Source organism: Felis catus, chromosome F2 (genome assembly GCF_018350175.1).
Source record: "Felis catus isolate Fca126 chromosome F2, F.catus_Fca126_mat1.0, whole genome shotgun sequence".
Classification (NCBI taxonomy): domain Eukaryota; kingdom Metazoa; phylum Chordata; class Mammalia; order Carnivora; family Felidae; genus Felis; species Felis catus.
The window spans coordinates 74,371,331-74,389,261 of NC_058385.1; the positions used below are offsets into that span (position 1 = coordinate 74,371,331).

General features: G+C 51.9%; 1 protein-coding gene across 4 annotated transcripts in view; it reads left to right on the forward strand.

Annotated features, from left to right (window-relative positions):
* TG (thyroglobulin) overlaps positions 1-17,931 on the forward strand; it is a 259,920-nt gene that overhangs the window by 107,824 nt on the left and 134,165 nt on the right. For all 4 annotated transcript variants that reach the window (XM_045049597.1, XM_045049596.1, XM_045049595.1 and 1 more), the window contains one exon: positions 3,067-3,129. In XM_045049597.1, the coding sequence (XP_044905532.1) occupies positions 3,067-3,129 (63 nt within the window). The remainder of the gene's footprint in view (positions 1-3,066; positions 3,130-17,931) is intronic.

Consider the following 17,931-nt stretch of genomic DNA (forward strand, 5'->3'; position numbering starts at 1 on the left):
TGAGATGAGCTGCTGGTTGGTGCTCCCTGGTGGTGCTCGCTGAAATGAGCTTCATGGTGGTGCTCCCTTGTGGTGCTCTCTGAGATGAGCTGCTGGGTGGTGCTCCCTTGTGGTGCTCTCTGAGACGAGCCGCTGGTTGGTGCTCCCTGGTGGTGCTCGCTGAGATGAGCTGCTGGGTGGTGCTCCCTGGTGGTGCCCGCTGAGATGAGCCGCTGGGTGGTGCTCCCTGGTGGTGCTCGCTGAGATGAGCCGCTGGGTGGTGTTCCCTGGTGGTGCTCGCTGATATGAGCCGCTGGTTGGTGCTCTCTGGTGGTGCTCGCTGAGATGAGCTGCTGGGTGGTGCTCCCTGGTGGTGCTCCCTGGTGGTGCTCGCTGAAATGAGCTTCATGGTGGTGCTCCCTTGTGGTGCTCTCTGAGATGAGCTGCTTGGTGGTGCTCCCTGGTGGTGCTCGCTGAGATGAGCCGCTGGTTGGTGCTCCCTGGTGGTGCTCGCTGATATGAGCCGCTGGTTGGTGCTCCCTGGTGGTGCTCGCTGAGATGAGCCGCTGGGTGGTGCTCCCTGGTGGTGCTCGCTGAGATGAGCTTCATGGTGGTGCTCCCTGGTGGTGCTCGCTGAGATGAGCTGCTGGGTGGTGCTCCCTGGTGGTGCTCGCTGAGATGAGCCGCTGGGTGGTGCTCCCTGGTGGTGCTCGCTGAGATGAGCTGCTGGGTGGTGCTCCCTGGTGGTGCTCGCTGAGATGAGCCGCTGGGTGGTGCTCCCTGGTGGTGCTCGCTGAGATGAGCTGCTGGATGGTGCTCCCTGGTGGTGCTCGCTGAGATGAGCTTCATGGTGGTGCTCCCTGGTGGTGCTCCCTGGTGGTGCTCGCTGAGATAAGCCGCTGGGTGATGCTCCCTGGTGGTGCTCGCTGAGATGAGCCGCTGGGTGGTGCTCCCTGGGAATGTGCTGCGGCTTGCCTACTGGTTCTCATGGTGTCAGAAATTTCTATAGTTCCTGGTGATTAGTTAGTACCATGAAATAAACGTCTACTATATGTATACCATATGCATTCTTTACAACACAACATGATACAATACAGTACAATTCAATACAATGTTATAGCATAAATGTTTCCTTTGCAAGCTGAGCTCACTTTGCATTTCAAGATACATTTCCGGAAGCAGAATCACTAGGTTCAAGGGTGAGAACAATTGAATGCCCTTGATATAGATGGTCTAGTTGTTCTCCAAAGTCTGCGTCAACTCTCAGGATCTTTGCTCTGAGAACCGCTCTCTTCCAGGAAAGACAGATATTTAAACAGGCCAGCCACACTGGCCCACTGGGTGCAGCGGAGCATGGCCGTGGTTAGTAATTCTGAGCATTGCTTGAGGAGCTCACAGAATGTTAGATGACCGACGACACCGTAGCTCAGTGGTCCTTCAAGTGTGTCCTCGGACCAGCAGCTTCGGTGTCACCTGGGAATTTGTTAGAGAGGCCAGATTTCAGGGAGCCCCCCAGACCTGCTGAATCAGACACTATGGGGGTGGGGCTAGCTCGGGGTTGTTACCAAGCCTGGGAACCAGGGCCTTAGAATGACTCGGGGGGAACAGGTGTTTCCAGGCAGGTGGAACCATACCAAAACAAAACAAAACAAAACAAAACAAAACAAAACAAAAACAAAACAAAAAACAATACAACTGGAGGTTCTAGAACCAAGAGAGGCTGGGTTATGGCTCACCTGACCAAAGTGAAGAAGGCAGGGGAAGGGCAACACCTTAGGGACCAGACTAGATTGTGACTCTAATGCATGCTTTTTATGGAGGGAGAATAGGACAGCAGTGTGTCACCGTAGAAGGGCAACGTTAAGAGCGGATAACGGCCAGCATTTATTGAGTGCCTGCCTACTGTATACCCAAAGCTTTACGCGTACCAACTCATCTAAAGCTCACGAGCCTGAGAGAGGTATTGTTGTAAGCCCTTTTTCCAGACAAGGACGTTGAGGACAGGGAGGCGAGATAACTTCTGGAGGGCACAGAGAGGGAAGAGGCCAAGCCGGTCTTGCCCTGGGCAGTTGACCCCTGAGCCCTGCCCTTGACTGCTGACCATGCCCCCCGCAGCTGAGCATGCATGGAGATCCTGGTTTGGGCCGCTGGGAGAGCATAATGATGAAACTTTCGATCTGTTCAGTAAGGGGAGGGGAAGAAGATAGTTAGCACTTATGGACCATCTGCCGGGTGTGCGGGTTTCTCCGTAATTTTTACAACATCCTCATTTTGTCAGTGCCGAAATTGGGTCTAGAAAAAGTCAGATGACTGGTCCTTCCACGCTGCTTCTAAGTGGCACATGGAGACTCGGGCCCAGGTCTGTCTGCATAAAGTCTGTGCTCTGCTCTGCACCCCCCCCCCCCCCCCGCCAACCTGCCTACCAGGAGCACCTGTCATTTACTGGGCTCTTACCCTGTGCCTGGCACTACGTGATCTCCTGTCATCGTCACGCGATTCCCAAGGTGGGTCGTATTGTCCCATCGCGCACGTGTGGAAACATGGGGTTAAGTGCCTCGCCCAAGTGAACGGAGTCGGAAAGTGACGGCTGTAAGCACATGTACCGTCCTCTGCCTGTCCCCAGAACATGGCCGGACTCTACCTGCTCAGCCCCCGGCCTCATTGCTGGCTTTGGTCAGCGACCCGTGTGCAGATGAGGGATGTGTCCCTTGTAGGCAGAAGCTACAGACAAGAGCGACGTCTTCTGCATTCGCTTTCCCTGCCTCGGTGTTGTTGAAGCGGGGGGCGTGGGGGAGCCTTCCTCCCCCCGGGCCCTGGGGGGATGACACAGAGCCAAGCCCCATCCCGCCTACGGAAGACGCATGGTGCGAGACAGAGGCCACCCTGGGTGGTGGCGGCTTTAAGCCGCTGAGATGTGATTGTCACCTCGGCCCAACCTAGCCCATCCGGACCAGTTCAGGGTGTCTCGGGGGCTGAACGCAGCCCGTCTGCCTTCCAGGTCCGATTTTGCCATTACTGCCGTGAGCCCCTGTTGACACCTTTGAGGGTGGAGGGGACCTAACCGGCTGCCTCTCTTCTTCTTTTCAGTTGCTCAGAACGATGCTCCCAGTTTTTGCCCCTTGGCGGTTCTGCCTTTCCTCCCCGAGAAAGGTAAGTTGTCTTTTCAGCTTCTCTCAGGAGAGATCCACCTTGCTTTTCCTTCTCCTCTCTTAGTTTCGCCCCGTGGTTGAGAGCTCGCCTGGGCCTCTCACCATTGATTTGAGCTCCTGGCAACTGCACACACGCATAGATGGGGCCCTGCTGGCCCCACGCCCATTTCACGGATGAGGAAACCGACTCCCAGTGAATAAACGCCTTGGCCAAGAGTGCAATCAGTTGGAGGCAGAGGAGGGCTGGGTCCCGTGCCTGCAAGTTTCATCCCGAGGGTTGTTCTCACCCTGTCCAGGAGTGGCGAGACCTGCAGGGTCCCAGGCCAATGTCAGGTACTGTGGCCCTGTGGCCAAACAGGGAAAGAACCAGCTAGTGCTGGGAAGTAGAGGCTCACAGCCCTCAGTGCACTGGGTGGCACGGTGACATCTGAGGCGGGGCCCTGAGCCCGGGAGCATGGCCCAGACTGAGGCTGCCGCCCCCCCCCCCTTGCCCCCCGCCCCCGCCATGCCCCGTCTGGTCACGAGGCAGCAGGAAGTGCAGGCAGGTGGGCGCAGTGGTTTCTGGAGGCGGGTGAGCTGGGAGTGGTGCCGGAGAGCGAGGGCCTGGATGCAAGGCCCTGTTCTGCCTTCTCTGAGTCAGGAAATGACTCGTAGGGCCCAAGCGACGTTAATTCCTGCCCTGTGACATGATGTCTGAGGAGCTCCAGACATCTGTCATTACAGTGCTGGCTGAAGAGACAGAATATAGAGCTTGTGTAGGAAGGAATCATTTAGCCAAGGCCGCGGCTAAAAGTATACATGTCCTCAGCCCATGTTGTTTCTTCCACCTGGTTCAAAGAGCTAACTTCGGAGATCACACACACACACACACACACACATTTTCTGCACAGTCTGTACAGAATTCTATCTGTGTCTAAACCCTTGGAGACTTTATGTCTAGGACTTCGACATAGGACGACAAAGTGTCAGCTTTCTAAAGTGCTGTGACGTAGGAGCTGCCATTGTCATGTCACGAATGGCGGAGGGGGTGCTTCGACCAAGCAGGGGACACGTATCCCAACCAGACTTTGGTCAGAGTTGATATTGAGGTTTATCAAGATAACATAAAGACAACTGAAATGATCACATCGTCTCCAGAGATTCAGGGTTTAGAAAAACCCGACCGGTTCCTTGTCCCACGTCTACCGCCTGCCATTTCTGCTTCCAGAGGCTATTGTGGTTAACTCTTACAGCTGCGTTTTTCTCGCCCTGGCCTCTCCCCTTCTACCTTACACACGAATCCTGCTACTCCTCGATTTGTCAATCTTGGAAGTGACCGTGGGGTTCCTTCCTGTCTTGATAGGTGAGGAGTCGAGGTTCTCTTGTAGCACCCTTTTTCAATTTTCCTTCTTTGTCTCCAACATCTAGTCGTGTCAAGACTTGAGGTCGAAACAAGAGTATTTTTGTTCCATCCATGGGCATGTGGCTCACTGGGGAGCCCCAGGGAGCAAGAGGGATCTCCCGTTGCCGTCACCAATCACGGGGTGTGGGCAGCGGACCCTCCTGTCTTTGTCCCGTGTTCCACCCCTGCCTTCCATGGTACCCCCCCGCCTTCTTGGGCTTCTTGGGGTGCCCGTGAAACACACAGGTCAGGTCTGTACCTGCTCTTCAGGGACCTGGAGTGTTAGCTCCTCTGTGCCGACGTGTCCATCAACACACCTCCCTCTTCTTTGCCCCACTGAAAAATTTGTCGAAGTGTCTTATCTGCTGTTTGCCCATTCTTGTTTTCTCTTGTCATCTTTGTGGGTCTAGACTTTTTAAATTCCTTGTCTTCATTTTTGTGGGAGGGAGAGAAGAGACGTGAGCCTCATTGAATTAAATGCGACCGTATAATCTTTTCCGAAACGTTTCAACGTGTTTTGTCCATTTTGTCCTCCGTCCTGCACCAAGCATTTGATCTTCGCACAGACCTCAAGAGACAGGCCCTCTTTTACTATCAGTTAGTTGTGGAATGTTCGAACCATGCGGAAATAGAGGAGAAAAAAAAATCACAAGAGTTACTTAGAAGTCATGTGGGTTCAAACATTGATTTAGTTGCTTCTAATCTCCTTAGCCTTTCCTGTGGTCTGAAGTACTTGTAATCTCTCTACAATGTTACTCTTTCATTGTTTACCTAACAGAGCGTCAGGTATATATTTCCAAATTGTTACTTATCTCTCTGAATAATGCATTCACCATGCATCTATCCATTCGTTCGTTCATTCATTCATTCATTCATTCATTCATTCCTCTGTCCACATTCCTACTTTCGTGATGCTCCCCATCTGGTGAGGAAGACGCAGGCGAAAACGGGCCAGTGTTGTCAGCTTCCGCATTTCACACTGCACTTCACTAACTTGCACTATTTTTGGGCATTTGATTGTTTATGACTCCTCGTCATTATGAAAATACCATAATGAGCACCTGGGTCCATAAAGCTCTTCCGAATGTCCAGGTTACTTCCCGGGGGATACATTCTCCAAAGCAGAATTACTGGGTTCGACCACTTTATATTTTAAGACTCTAGCTTTGTGTTGCCACATTAGTCTCCAGCGTCGTTTCTAGTGATATCCTCACTAGCAGTGAGTTCGTTTTTCCATCTTGGAAATCTTGAATCCAAGATTGGAATCTTTCTCATTACAAAAGTGTTACTTATTCAGCGCGTAGATAAAGAATGCTCCAGGATCTGAATGTCAAATGCATACTCTTAGATACGAACAAATCAAAGTGTGAACACCTTCAGGGCTTTTGCGGTGTTTCTGCTCTGTTTTTTTTCCCCCCTGATAATTTGTATTCCTGGGACTTGAATTACCAACACAAGGGAGCAAAGGATGTAGAGTTTCGCATCCCCCTTCACACATGCAGTCTGTGGATCTGAGTTGAAGTTTCCAAGGCAGAGTGACATGTCACAGGCTTCTGAAACAAGTGCGATTTTGACAAGTGTGATTTGAAAGCAGGAGGGACGTCAGAGTGTGCGTTCCATCTGGGCTCAGAGTTCCCAAATTGGCGTGGAGAGTCTGGGTATGTTCCTCTGACGGCAGTCAAGCGAGGGCACAATGCCGCCTCCGGGGTATTGATATGTGAGCGTGATTCTGACACGGACTGTGCGTGCGTGAGTGCGTGTGCGTGCGCACACTTGCGTGTGTACCCCATGTGTATGCAAAAATGCTCATCTTTATGCACTTCCTATCCGGAGAGGAAAGGAAATATTTATTAAACACCAAACATTTTACAAATCCTTTGGTGCTCATCAGAAAGTTAGATGGTGGTGAGGTCTGTTTCTCAAATAAGGGAGCTGAGGATCCGAGAGGTTAAATGAACCCCTGGGATTTGAGCCCCCGTGCATCTGGCCCCCCTCCAAGTTAGACAAGAACATCTGGTTTGAGTTTCTGGAAAGGGTGGCAGAGGTAGACTTCCAGCCCTAGACTTGTCCGGACATCTACCGCTTGGCCTTGTGTCTTGTGATGAGCTGGTGTGCATTAAGCCACTCATTCAAAGCCTCTTTGAAGAAGGATTCTGATGCACTGATGGGTCAGTGGGGGTGAGGGGAAGGGGAAGGTGACTTCCGAGCTCTCACAAGTCGGGGAGGCTTCTAACACGCTAGGTGGTTTGAAGATGGCAGGAGTTTGTCCAATGGCCAAGTTTCAGTACGCCTTTCCCTCAGAGAGAGTGGTTTGTGTGTGCAAAGGCCCAGGGGCATGAAACAGCCTGGGGCGTTCAGACGTTGGAGACATTTCCATATGCTGGGCCTAGGCTCGTCAGTGAGATGAGGCAGAAGGGCCATAGGGAAAGGCTTTCGCTCGAGCACAGGGCTGGCAGGAGACTCTGTACTGGGTTTGGCACTAGACCTTGGTACGATGACCTGGGGTGGGGTCGGGTGAACGTGGCAGGGAGCCCTAGGGCGGACGCGTTGGAGAAACGTGTTAGGGCCAAACAGCTCGTCCTTCCCTTCAATTTAGTTCCCCTCCGTGCATATGTCTCTGCCAGCCACTTTTCGGGTCATGGATTCTGAATTTTCACTTACATTCCAGAAAAGGCGCTGTGCTGGGGGCCAGAGGTCTTGACTGCAAGGACAAGGGCCGGCCTTCTAGTTGGGAGAAAGGCACAGGAAGTCAGAATTGAAGGAGCTGAGCCACTTACCACAGTGGGGGCCTCGGGAAGCCTCCCCCAGATTCACCGCAGACAGACAGGGAAAGTACCAGAGTGCATCACGGCCCCACGTTGCGACATAGAGAAGGAGCATACGTTCATCAGACGTCAAGGGGGGGGAAAGGAAGCATCTGGGTAGAGGGAGGTGTGCAAAGAGAAGCCCAAAGGTGTGCATCAGTGTGGCACATGATGAAATAGAAAGAGAAGTAGTCTAGGACTGCAAGGCCAGCGAGGGGCAGGGAGAGGCCAGATGGGGGACGGGGGCCAGAAGCTAGGTGCCTTGGCTGCCACACTTCCCTGAAGGCCTTTACACAGTTGCACACTGAGCTTTCAGACTGTTCAAAAGCCCTCCTTTGGGGCTGTAAGGGGAATGCGTTGGTGGACAGACAAGCTCGATTTTGAGAAAACGTGCACAGGCGTGTTATCTGTATATAGAATACCATTTTACTCGCTGGGGGAAATTTTGTACATTTTTAAAAACCAGTGAAACAGGAAAGCTGTCATTTCTTTATACAAGAAGATGTCCGTTGCTTCTTAAAAGACCAAGCAATCCAGAGAGGACATTCAGGGTCAGCAGGAATCACCTTCTCAGAGGCAGGAGCCCACTGTAGGTGCCTCAGTCTCCCCCTCTCCCGCCTGCCCAAACACCGGATCTTCCGCGGGCTTATTCCCACGACAACTGATATGTCGCTTTTCATCTGCCATTTCAGAAGCACTTGCTCAGAGGTGCCGCTGAAGCAAATTGAGTATTTGGATTGCCCACCAGGGGAAAACACGGATTATGAATCTTTGAAAATCCGTATCTGTCTTCTCAGTTCATTCTACCCCGAGACACTTCAAAATGCCCCTTAGAAAATGCTCCCGGCTCTCGAGCGGGAGCCCCCCTTGGAGCGGCAGGTATGACACAGTTTGCTCCCTGCGGGGAGAAAGGTGCCTCCTTGCTGTTGGTCCCAGCCCAGCCCTCCAGCTCCTCTCCTCACCGCCTCCCTCCCCGAGCTCGGGGACAGCTACAAGCCTGAATTCCAGGTGATGGAAGTGTCTGCACAGACAGTCTTTCAGGCCACACAACTACTGTCCATCAACTTCGCCTCGCTGTGCCAGTGGGGTGCTGGAATTTGGTTGATCTTTTCTGCGAATGTTTTCTATTAAGCTGGAGAGTGGTGTGATCCTAAAAAATGTGAGTGCTGGCAGGGAGCCTGCACATCTTCTAAGTGAGGGAAGCATCGGGACATGGCCCAGCCACGGGCTTTGAAGTCGGTCCATGCAGCTCCCAGTCCTCTTCTAGGTCTTTCTCAGCCTGGCGATGCCTCCGTTTGCCTCTCTGAAAGGGGGGGATGATGGTAGCAAACAAGAGAGATGAATCTAGTGGGCTTGTGCTGAAGAAAAAGTACAAGGCTCTGCACGGAACCTGATAAAGGGTGAGTGTTTAAGAAATGTCGGCAATAATTCACAAGTCCAAACCCATCTTTCTGTGGAAGGGGAAATGGGCAGAGAGAGAAGATGGCTCTAGTAAGTCACAGCCAGTTAAGGGCAGAGGTACAGAACTATATACTTTAAAAACTCCTACTCGTTGGCTGTCGCATCAATCACTGTGCTAAATGCTTTCCGTATTTTAACCCTCGCGACTGCCCTGTGCGCATGACTATGTGCATCCTACAGACCTGGAAGCTAAGGCTCAGAGAGGTCCAAGTTCAAACAGCTAGCAAATAGGAGAGATTCAGACCCAGTCCGAATTTGAACCCAGTCTCCCCGCTCTGCTGAGTGTGGCTGGCTGGGTTCCCCAGGAGCCAGACACTGAGGTGCAAAGGCACCCACGGGGGGGGAAGGGGGGAAAAGGGAAGGTGCAGGGCTGGCCAGAGGAGACGGTGAGCTGCAGAGTGGTCTCAGTGGCATAGAGGCCTCCGCTGCCCTTTCAGGGATGCTGGGATGAGCTTCACATGTTCTCCGCCTTTATTTCGGTGACATGAGGATGTGGGCATGACCTTCTGGAGGGCCGCTCTCCCTGCGGGGGCTGACAGCAGGGCCAGCCTGCCGGGAGCACGCACCGCAGCTGGGCAGACCCGCTCGTTCCCGACGTCACAGCGTGCTCCGCAGGGCTGGAGGGTTCCTGCAGACCGTGCAGGGGCACTGTCACTAGACTGGTGACACGGCAACCCACACCAGGGCTAATTCTTAATTCTTTGGGTCCTTGGGCTGGAAGGCCCCAGGGAGCAGGCACCGACTCCAAGAGCCCGTGGAAAACGTGCATCTCCGTCCCAAAGCCGCACAAGGTTTCCATGCGTGTGCACCCACCGCGGGGGCTCCCAGTGCAGAGTCTGCAGCCACCCCCTGAGAACTGCTGTCCGGGGATGGGTCTCGTGCCCCAGGGACTCCCTCCCCAAGTGGGGCGTGCAGCCTGGAGGCTCCTCTCCCATAGGGCCACGCTGGCTGGGCAGCTGCAGTTAGCAGGGCCGAGCGGGCTCGGGGCACAGCTTCCTACTAGCAGCAGCCCTCCACCCTGCCCCCCCCCCACCTCAGCCCCGATCTCCCTTCCGAGACCCCCGGGGGCTGAGGAGCAGAAGGACACAGCTGGCGAACCGGAGCCACAGCAGCGGCGGGTGGAAGGAAACGGGAGGTGTGAGGAAAGCAGCCCCCAGGTGGTCAGTTTCACGTCTCCCCGTGGATGCGGGAGGGAGCATCGCGCCAGCTGCTGGGGTGCAGGATCGGGGCCACGGTTATGGTTTCTCGTGCCTTGGCCGCCACTGCCCCATCTATCTGCTCATTCATTCTGCAAGTGGTTAGTGGGCATTTCCCCTGGGCCAGGCGCTAGGTGCAGGGGCTACGGCAGTGAGCAGAGCCCACAGACAGCCCTGCACCACGGGACTTCCTCCTAGCACGTTTCCGTGGGGCCCCTTCTCTGAGTTGACATCACCCCTAACTCCGCATCGAAGCAGCCCCCTTGGGCACTCTCCACTCCCTCACCCTGCTCTCTTGTCTGCTGTGAAATTTTCTCACCTGCTTACGTCTTGAATGTTCGTCTGCCCTTCCCCCAGAAGGGAAACTGCATGCGACAGGGGCTCGGTGTCTCATTCACTGCTGTAGCCTCAGCCCCTAGAAGGTTCCCTGGTACCTAGTGAGTGCTCGCAAGGTATTTACTGAATGAATGAGGGCACTGCTGTCTGCTTGCCAGATTTCGTGCTCCCAGAAACTGAGTTCACAACTTGTGGCTTGATCCTTCATACTTAGCACGGTGCCTGGTATATAATAGACACTGTTGTTTTCTTTATCATTTGTTAGGTTTAAAATTCTTTTTAATGTTTATTTATTTTTGAGAGAGACAGAGGGCGAGCAGGGGAGGGTCGGAGAGAGGGGGAGACACAGAATCTGAGGCAGGCTCCGGGCTCCGAGCTGTCAGCACAGAGCCTGACACAGGACTCGACCCCACGAACCGTGAGCTCATGACCCGAGCTGAAGTCGGACGCTTAACCGACTGAGCCACCCAGGCGCCCCTAGAATTTGTTAGGTTTAATATGTATATATTCAGTTTGCTCTACGTTAGTATTTAAAGCTAACAGAGGTTCAGTGTTTGTTGGAAAGGTGTATCAATGAGCGATCTCGACCAATTTAAAGAAACTTTCTGAGTCTCAGGTGCCTCACCTTCAAAATGGAGATGATGATGCCTAATTCAACGGGCTGTTATTAAGCTTGAAAGAGATGTGCCGTGTAAAATTGCCTCGGCCAGTGCCTGGTGAAGGTGGCAGTGTTGGAAAAGCTAAATTAGGTCAAGTGCTGCCCGTTCTAAGGGATCTCTTTCACAGGTAATATTTATAAAAGCTGCCCCTGCGATGTAGTACAGTGTACAACCTGTGCAGCTGTACATGGCGAGCCCAGGAGGCACTGGATTAATGTTTGCTGATTGATTGTGTCCTGAACCCTTGTTAGACCTCAGGGGCTGGAGAAGACTTAGGATTTTTGTCAGAAACTTCCTCCCCGGATGGTTAGTACCAGGTGTGTACCTGGTCCGTCGGGGAATTGTTCAATCAAATTTAAGGGAGACAGAACCAAGAAGAAAATATGCCAGCTTAAGACCTACCTTTTGGTTTCGGTTGTTTTGGCTTTAGCTTTAAAGATTTCTTTCAAGTGTCTTGCTTAGCTATAGAAGGCATATTTTCAGCCTGGAATCAATCAGATACTACCCGATAAAAAATGAGCACAGTCAAAACTCTGAGGTGGAGGGAGCTTTTGGTTCCTCCCGATTTTTCCCCCCTTCCTATTCCTGGCCTCCAGCCCACTCGGGGAAACTCGTGACTATCTGCTTCTCAGCACCCCACCTCCCCGCTGCAACTCCCATCCCAAGGCGGGCCTCTCTGACTACAGAAGTGGTTCCTCTTTCCTCTTTCCCTCCCACTCTCAAACCAGCCCTGACCAGCTAGCTGTCACGGAGGAGATACACCTTGCTTATTTATTGTTTTATTTCCTAGTGCTCTGCTGGAGAACTCTCGTCAGACCCAGTGGAGTTGGGGCGCCCGGGGGTGGGGGCTCAGTCGGTTAAGCGACCGACGCTTGATTTCGGCTCAGGTCATGATCTCGCAGTCCGTGGGATCGAGCCCCGCGTCGGGCTCGGCACTGGCAGTGTGGAGCCTGCGTGGGGTTCTCTCTGTGCCCCTTCCTCGCTCAAAATAAATGAATAAAACATTTAAATGGAGTTGAGCAGTTGACAAAATAATTCACGCTGCAAATACTTGATATTACCTTAATATATTTTCTACAAGAGTTTTCACATTTCAACAAGCGGATAAACCAGAAAATGGTTGTTTCTCAGACGATTTGACCAGTATTTAGGAGAAGTGTTTTAGACAGGTTGCCTTTCCTAGAGCCCCTCAAGTCACTTTGCATAGTGGTCTGTGAACCCAACCGTCCCTGAATTGCAGTCCATCCACAGGGGTAGATTTCCTTTAGTTTCATGGATTATAATAATATTAACCGTTGGTTCAAGATAGTAATGCCATGTTCTAAGCGGCTAGTGCTATATTAAGTTGTGTTTTGTTTTAACGATTCTGTGGTCATTCCTCTTTTTCTTCATCCCTACTGCTGAGTCTCCGCGGAATTCTGACCTCTGACCCCCTTGGAGGAGTGGGATTTGATTTATGAAGGAGGCAGTCACCTTCCCTCCTACATGGGCAAAGTCCAGGAGACGAGAGGGCCCAGCTCAGAAGGGATTGAGGGAAGCCTTCAGTATGGATCGGGGCGTCTGTCATCCTGAGGGGACCAGGGAGGGACGGGGCGAGAAGGAGATGGGGTCAGATGATGAAAGGAGAAGGCACTGGTGATCTCGCTCTGATGGAGATTGAGGTGATGAGCTCCCCATCACTGGAGAAGTCGAGCCTGTTGGAGATGCCCTTGCGGTGTGAGGAGGTGGCTTAAATGGCCTCTAAGCTTCCCTCTGAGTTTTCTGTTTTTGTAATTCTGACGATTGGCTCCGTTGTGCTTTAAGGCGTGGCCTTTGTTTTTCTGTTTTTGTGATAACTTACGCACAGGCAAGCAGTTTGGGGCAGATGTTTGTAGAAGTAGGAGCAGTGACGCAGAGAGACTGTGGCATGGATGGGGTGAATCTGGGTTTCAATTCTAGTTCTGTTCTTACTCTGTGTGACCCAGGGCACGTCATGTTACTGCTCTGAGCCTCAGCATCCTTAAGGCAGACTTCCTAATAGCCCTGCCTCCACAAGTGGCCGTGAGATTTGGATGAAGCATGGAGGGCAGTGCTTAGTACAGTGCCTGTCACACGCAGCCCCTAACGGACAGTGGTGACGGCCGTAGCTGCCCTTACTGCCACCGTGCCCCGAAAGGCAGAGTAGAGCCTCAGGAGTCTGCCCGCCTGGGTCCAGACCAGCTGCGTGACCTTGGGCGAGTTACCCACAGTCCACTGAGAGGTCAGGCCAGCCTCTGCCTGATGCTCTTTGTCCAAAAAAACCTCTGCACTATTGGAATTTCTCTGATTAGCTCACGTTGGTGCTCCATACGCATTTATGCCTCTGAATTTCGGCAGTTTCATCCAGCACCCAGGATCACACGCAATGACCCCAAGAAAGAGTTCACATGCTCCCAGAAAACCCCGTTATTGTACCAGCTTCCTGGTCGCCTTTGTATGTGGGGGGGAATTTGGAGGGGTCCATTTGATAGGAGTCAACCTTCCCAGAGAGAAATCAGGTTTATCCCGAGCCTTTGAATTTCCAGTAGGAATTTGGCTTGTGATGAACTTAGTGATTTGTCAGGAGGACACGGAGGGAGGATTGTCCCAAGTCTGGTCCCACGTGCCTGTCTTTTTCTTAGTGAGGAATTTTCTCCACCATGGTCTTTGAAGTTAGTGGTGTAAAAGATGATTACTCACCCATCCACGGCTCATAACCTCGGCAGAGGCTGGCCCATTTCAGATGTCTGTGGAAACCTTTGCCTGCAAAACACAGGCCAAGAAAGGGAACCACTTTGTCTCTGAAGCGGAGTCCCGGGGAGAGAGGGGTAGCTGCGGCGAAGTGGGTACTGGGAGGGGGAAGTCTTTGTTAAGCCTTTGGTTTGCTAACCACGAGCCGTGACTGTGGCCACGTCCTACACCAGCTCGGAGCCTCAGTTCAGTCCCTTGAAAAATAGTGACAGTAATACCGTTGACGCATAGGCTGATGTAGTGATTACATCTTGTAGTGTCAGTGAAATGTTCCATCAACTGGAATGAGCCACACTAGGTGATCAGTTCTGCCACTGATCCACTCGAGGTCTTGTGGTAGGCGAATAATCATAGTAGTAATCTTTATAGAGATAAAAAAAAAATACTTGGCATCCCATTCGTTCTTTACCAGTTAAGGAACTTCATCGATTCATTCATGAAGTACACATTTAGGACGCAAAATACACGCAAAATATTGATATTATTGTTCCTGTCAGCACACGGAACATTAGCAAGTGCCACCTACAGCTATGTTACTATTTCTATTGTTGAGATTAAAAAAAATTTTTTTTAGCGTTTATTTATTTTTGAGACAGAGAGAGACAGAGCGTGAACAGGGGAGGGGCAGAGAGAGAGGGAGACACAGAATCCGAAACAGGCTCCAGGCTCTGAGCTGTCAGCACAGAGCCCGACGCGGGGCTCGAACTCATGAACCACGAGATCATGACCTGAGCCGAAGTCAGACGCCCAACCGACCGAGCCACCCAGGTGCCCCGAGATTTTTATATACTATTATGATAGGGCTCAGACAAGCAATGAAAACTGAGGCGGAGTCTTTGGTCTCCAGGAGCTCCTAATTTAACAGAGATAGAAAACATGAGAAAATTGCAGTGCAGTCTATTCGTAGAACAGTAGACATATTAGTGGAACAGTAGACAGATCAGTGGAACAGGCTGGCGGTAGTGGAGGTGGGAGCCTCAGAGGGGTGTGCGTGCGAAGTGACATCTGAATTACGTCTTAAAGGATGACATGAGTTCACTGCGTGAATAAACTGACTTCACTTACCAAGCGTATGTCAGATGAGAGGAACAACGTCGTACAACACGGAGTGATTGGCTAGACCTCCAGACGTGAGTTTTGGGGGGTAGGGAGTAGAACGAAGAGAGATGTGACTGAGGAGGTAGGTAAGGGAGGCAGCAGACAGATCTCGAGAAACGTTGGAGGCCATGTTTTGGCTGGATGTGTTTTCCGGGGAGAGCGTCCACTTATGATGGTAGAACCTGAGATTTAGACTTGAAAGAGTATTTGTTTTAATTTTCCTTCTATCAGGTCCTTTCTGGGTGGACATTCAGTCTACCCGAACACCAGTCGGGGGACAACATTTAACACTTCAGGTTGGGCAGTCCCATGGGTAGCGGGGCCAGTTCCCGAGACGGAGAGCGTAAGAAGGGAACCAGGCGAAGACCGTGGCTAAGGATGGAAGTAAGAGTAAGCCCTCAGCTTTCAACAGGCCGAGTTTGGGATACGTCGTGGCCACCTGCTGGGAGGGGTCTGCTAAGCACGGACTGTCTCGGCATGGCGCTTGGGTGAAGCTTCCGGCCTGGAGATGTGCTGATGGTCATCAGCGTGTCAGTACTTTAAGTCATGGGGACAGTGAGATTGCCCGTGGAGAGTGTGTCGGATATCAACAGTGAAGGTCAAGGACAGACCCCTGAAGAACAACAGCATGGAAGGGAAGAGAAGGAGAGAAGCCAGGGGAAGCAGGAGGAAGATGGGAGGCATGCTGGTGGCGTGGGGTGTCACGGAAACCAGGGAAGGGAGATGTGACCAACAACTTCAAGGACGATGGGGACTACAGACGTTCACTGGGCTAGGCAAGCACCTTATGAATGTAGTGGGATGATGAGGGAAAAAGCGAAATAGTAGCGATTTGAGAAAGTAGAAGCTACAAGCTTTTCCCAAGAATGTTGGCTCTGAATAAAAAGAGAGAGCAAGATTGACAGCTAAAGGAGAAGGTGGCCCATTCGTTGGTAACTATCTGTCTTGGGTCGTGAACCACCCCCCCCCCCCGATAATGTATTGAAACAGTATGCCCCTCCATACATACCTGATTTTGCCTCTATTTTCAGAAAATCAGCCCTGGAAATCTAACCCCCAAGGTAAGAAACTGTGGGGTAGAATAACGTCTTGTTTTCAAGGGGGGCATTTGAGTGTGTTTTTATGCTAAGAGTCAAGTGTCAGTGTCCAGGGATGGACCAAAGACAGAGGAGGGGTGGGAGCAGGACTGGCCTGGGGGTGTAATTGGTTGCAGATGCCCCTGGGGGGTGGTGAGAAAGAACGAGTTCTAGAACACAGATGGGGGAACCCGTCCCAACAGCCATCCTTCCTCCGTCTAGGAGAAAGAAAGAAAGAAGACGGGATGATTCATAGAGAGTGGAGAGGGGGACACAGAGTTGAGGACAATGCTGAGGACCGTCCCTCTTTTCTCTGGGAGGCGAGAGGTCGGGCACCTGCTGAAGGTGCAGGGGCTGTGACGGCGCTGGGCCTGGACGGAGCAACAGGCACCAGAGGTGGTGGATAGAGAGAACAGAAGGAGGTGAGGACGAGGGTGCCAAGGGGTTGACGGTTCAGGTGAGGCTGGGGATCCAGAAGTTGTGAAGGTGCCGATCTGTCTGGGGAAGTGGCTTGAGTTGTGCTCAGCTGACCAAGACGAGCTGCAGACAAAGCAGTCCCTTGGGTTAATCCAACCAGGAAGACGGGGTTGAGGGCACTGGCAAAAGGGAAGTTGAAACAGCGGACCAGTGGGTGGCCCTGGCTTCGGACAGACCTGTGAAGATGGGTGCCCTAGAGGGGGGAGGAGAGTGGCATCGCAGCGGAAGTCCGGGAGCTGGTTTAGGGTGTGGATGTGGCCGTGGGCGTTCTGGGCTGGAACGAGTGGATATGAATGTCTCTGGGACTAAAGGGGTCAGGAAACAGACCAGAGTGGTGAGTGGACCATCGACAGTCCCCGTAGATGGTAAATTCACCCAAGACTTCAGCAGGGTCTGGGTGGAAATGAAAATTGTGAGCTGAAAATTATGGCAAAGAATTTGAAGAATGTGGTCAAATGACCAGGCATGCCCTATTGAGGGTAAGTAATGAGAAAGACTAGAAGTTTCCATAGTCAGGAGGTTGTGACCCAAAGCAGGGGAAAGGGGACATTAGGACCATGGTAAGGGTCCTGGTTTCCAGGACACAATACTGGGGAGGGGAGAGCTAGGGTCAGGGGTCAGCTGTGACAGCAGTGACATGATTTCAGCAGGAGGCTGGATCCGGAGCGAGATGAGGCCACGTGGGTGTGGAGAAGACAGGCGGGCTTACATTCTCCTCTTGGATTAGTGGCTTACCTTGTATTCTCGGACAGGTCACGGTTGCCAATTTTTCATTCTACCAAATAAGAACAATTTTGAAAAAACAAAGCAAACGAATCATCATCTTTTTGTAAAAGAGTTAGGAAGCACAACCATCGACACAGCAAAAAAGCCATTTTACCTCCCCGATGACGTCTCCCAGACCAGCCCTCATTTCTGGAGAAAGCACAAAACTCCTTGTCAAGTTGCCTGTTGCAGTTCTGGGTCCCAGAACGTAGACCCCGCCCCCGCCCCAACCCCTGGTGCCACGTGCATCTGAAGCCCACGGTCCTGACAGCCCAGTGTTGGCAACCCGTAGCCTACAGCCTGTTGCTGTGCAACCCGTGAGCTAAGAAGGGCCTCGGACAGCTGTAAACGATTGTGTAAAAGGATAGAGAAGAGAGTGTGCAAGAGAGAACACACGCGGCCAGCGAAGCTCGAACTGTTGACTGTCTGGCCTCTAACCGAGAAATCTTGCCGGCCCCTGGCCTGGCCTGAAGAATGGTCGTCTTCTCTTTATCCCAAGCCCCTGAACTGTTTCACTGGGTCTTTCCTGGTGCTCCTGGGCCACAAGGCTGGAGCTCTGCCCCATTGTGTGATAGTCCTGATCGGGGAGGTGAGGGAGTGTCAACAGTCATATCAGTGCTATTGATGTTTGTGGTTTGGTTGAAGATGCCTTTCTTATTTTATTTTATTTTATTTTATTTTATTTTATTTTATTTTATTTTATTGCATTGCATTGCATTGCATTGCATTGCATTGCATTTTAATTATTTTAATTATTATTTTAATTATTATTATTTTAATAATTCAATTATTATTTATTTAC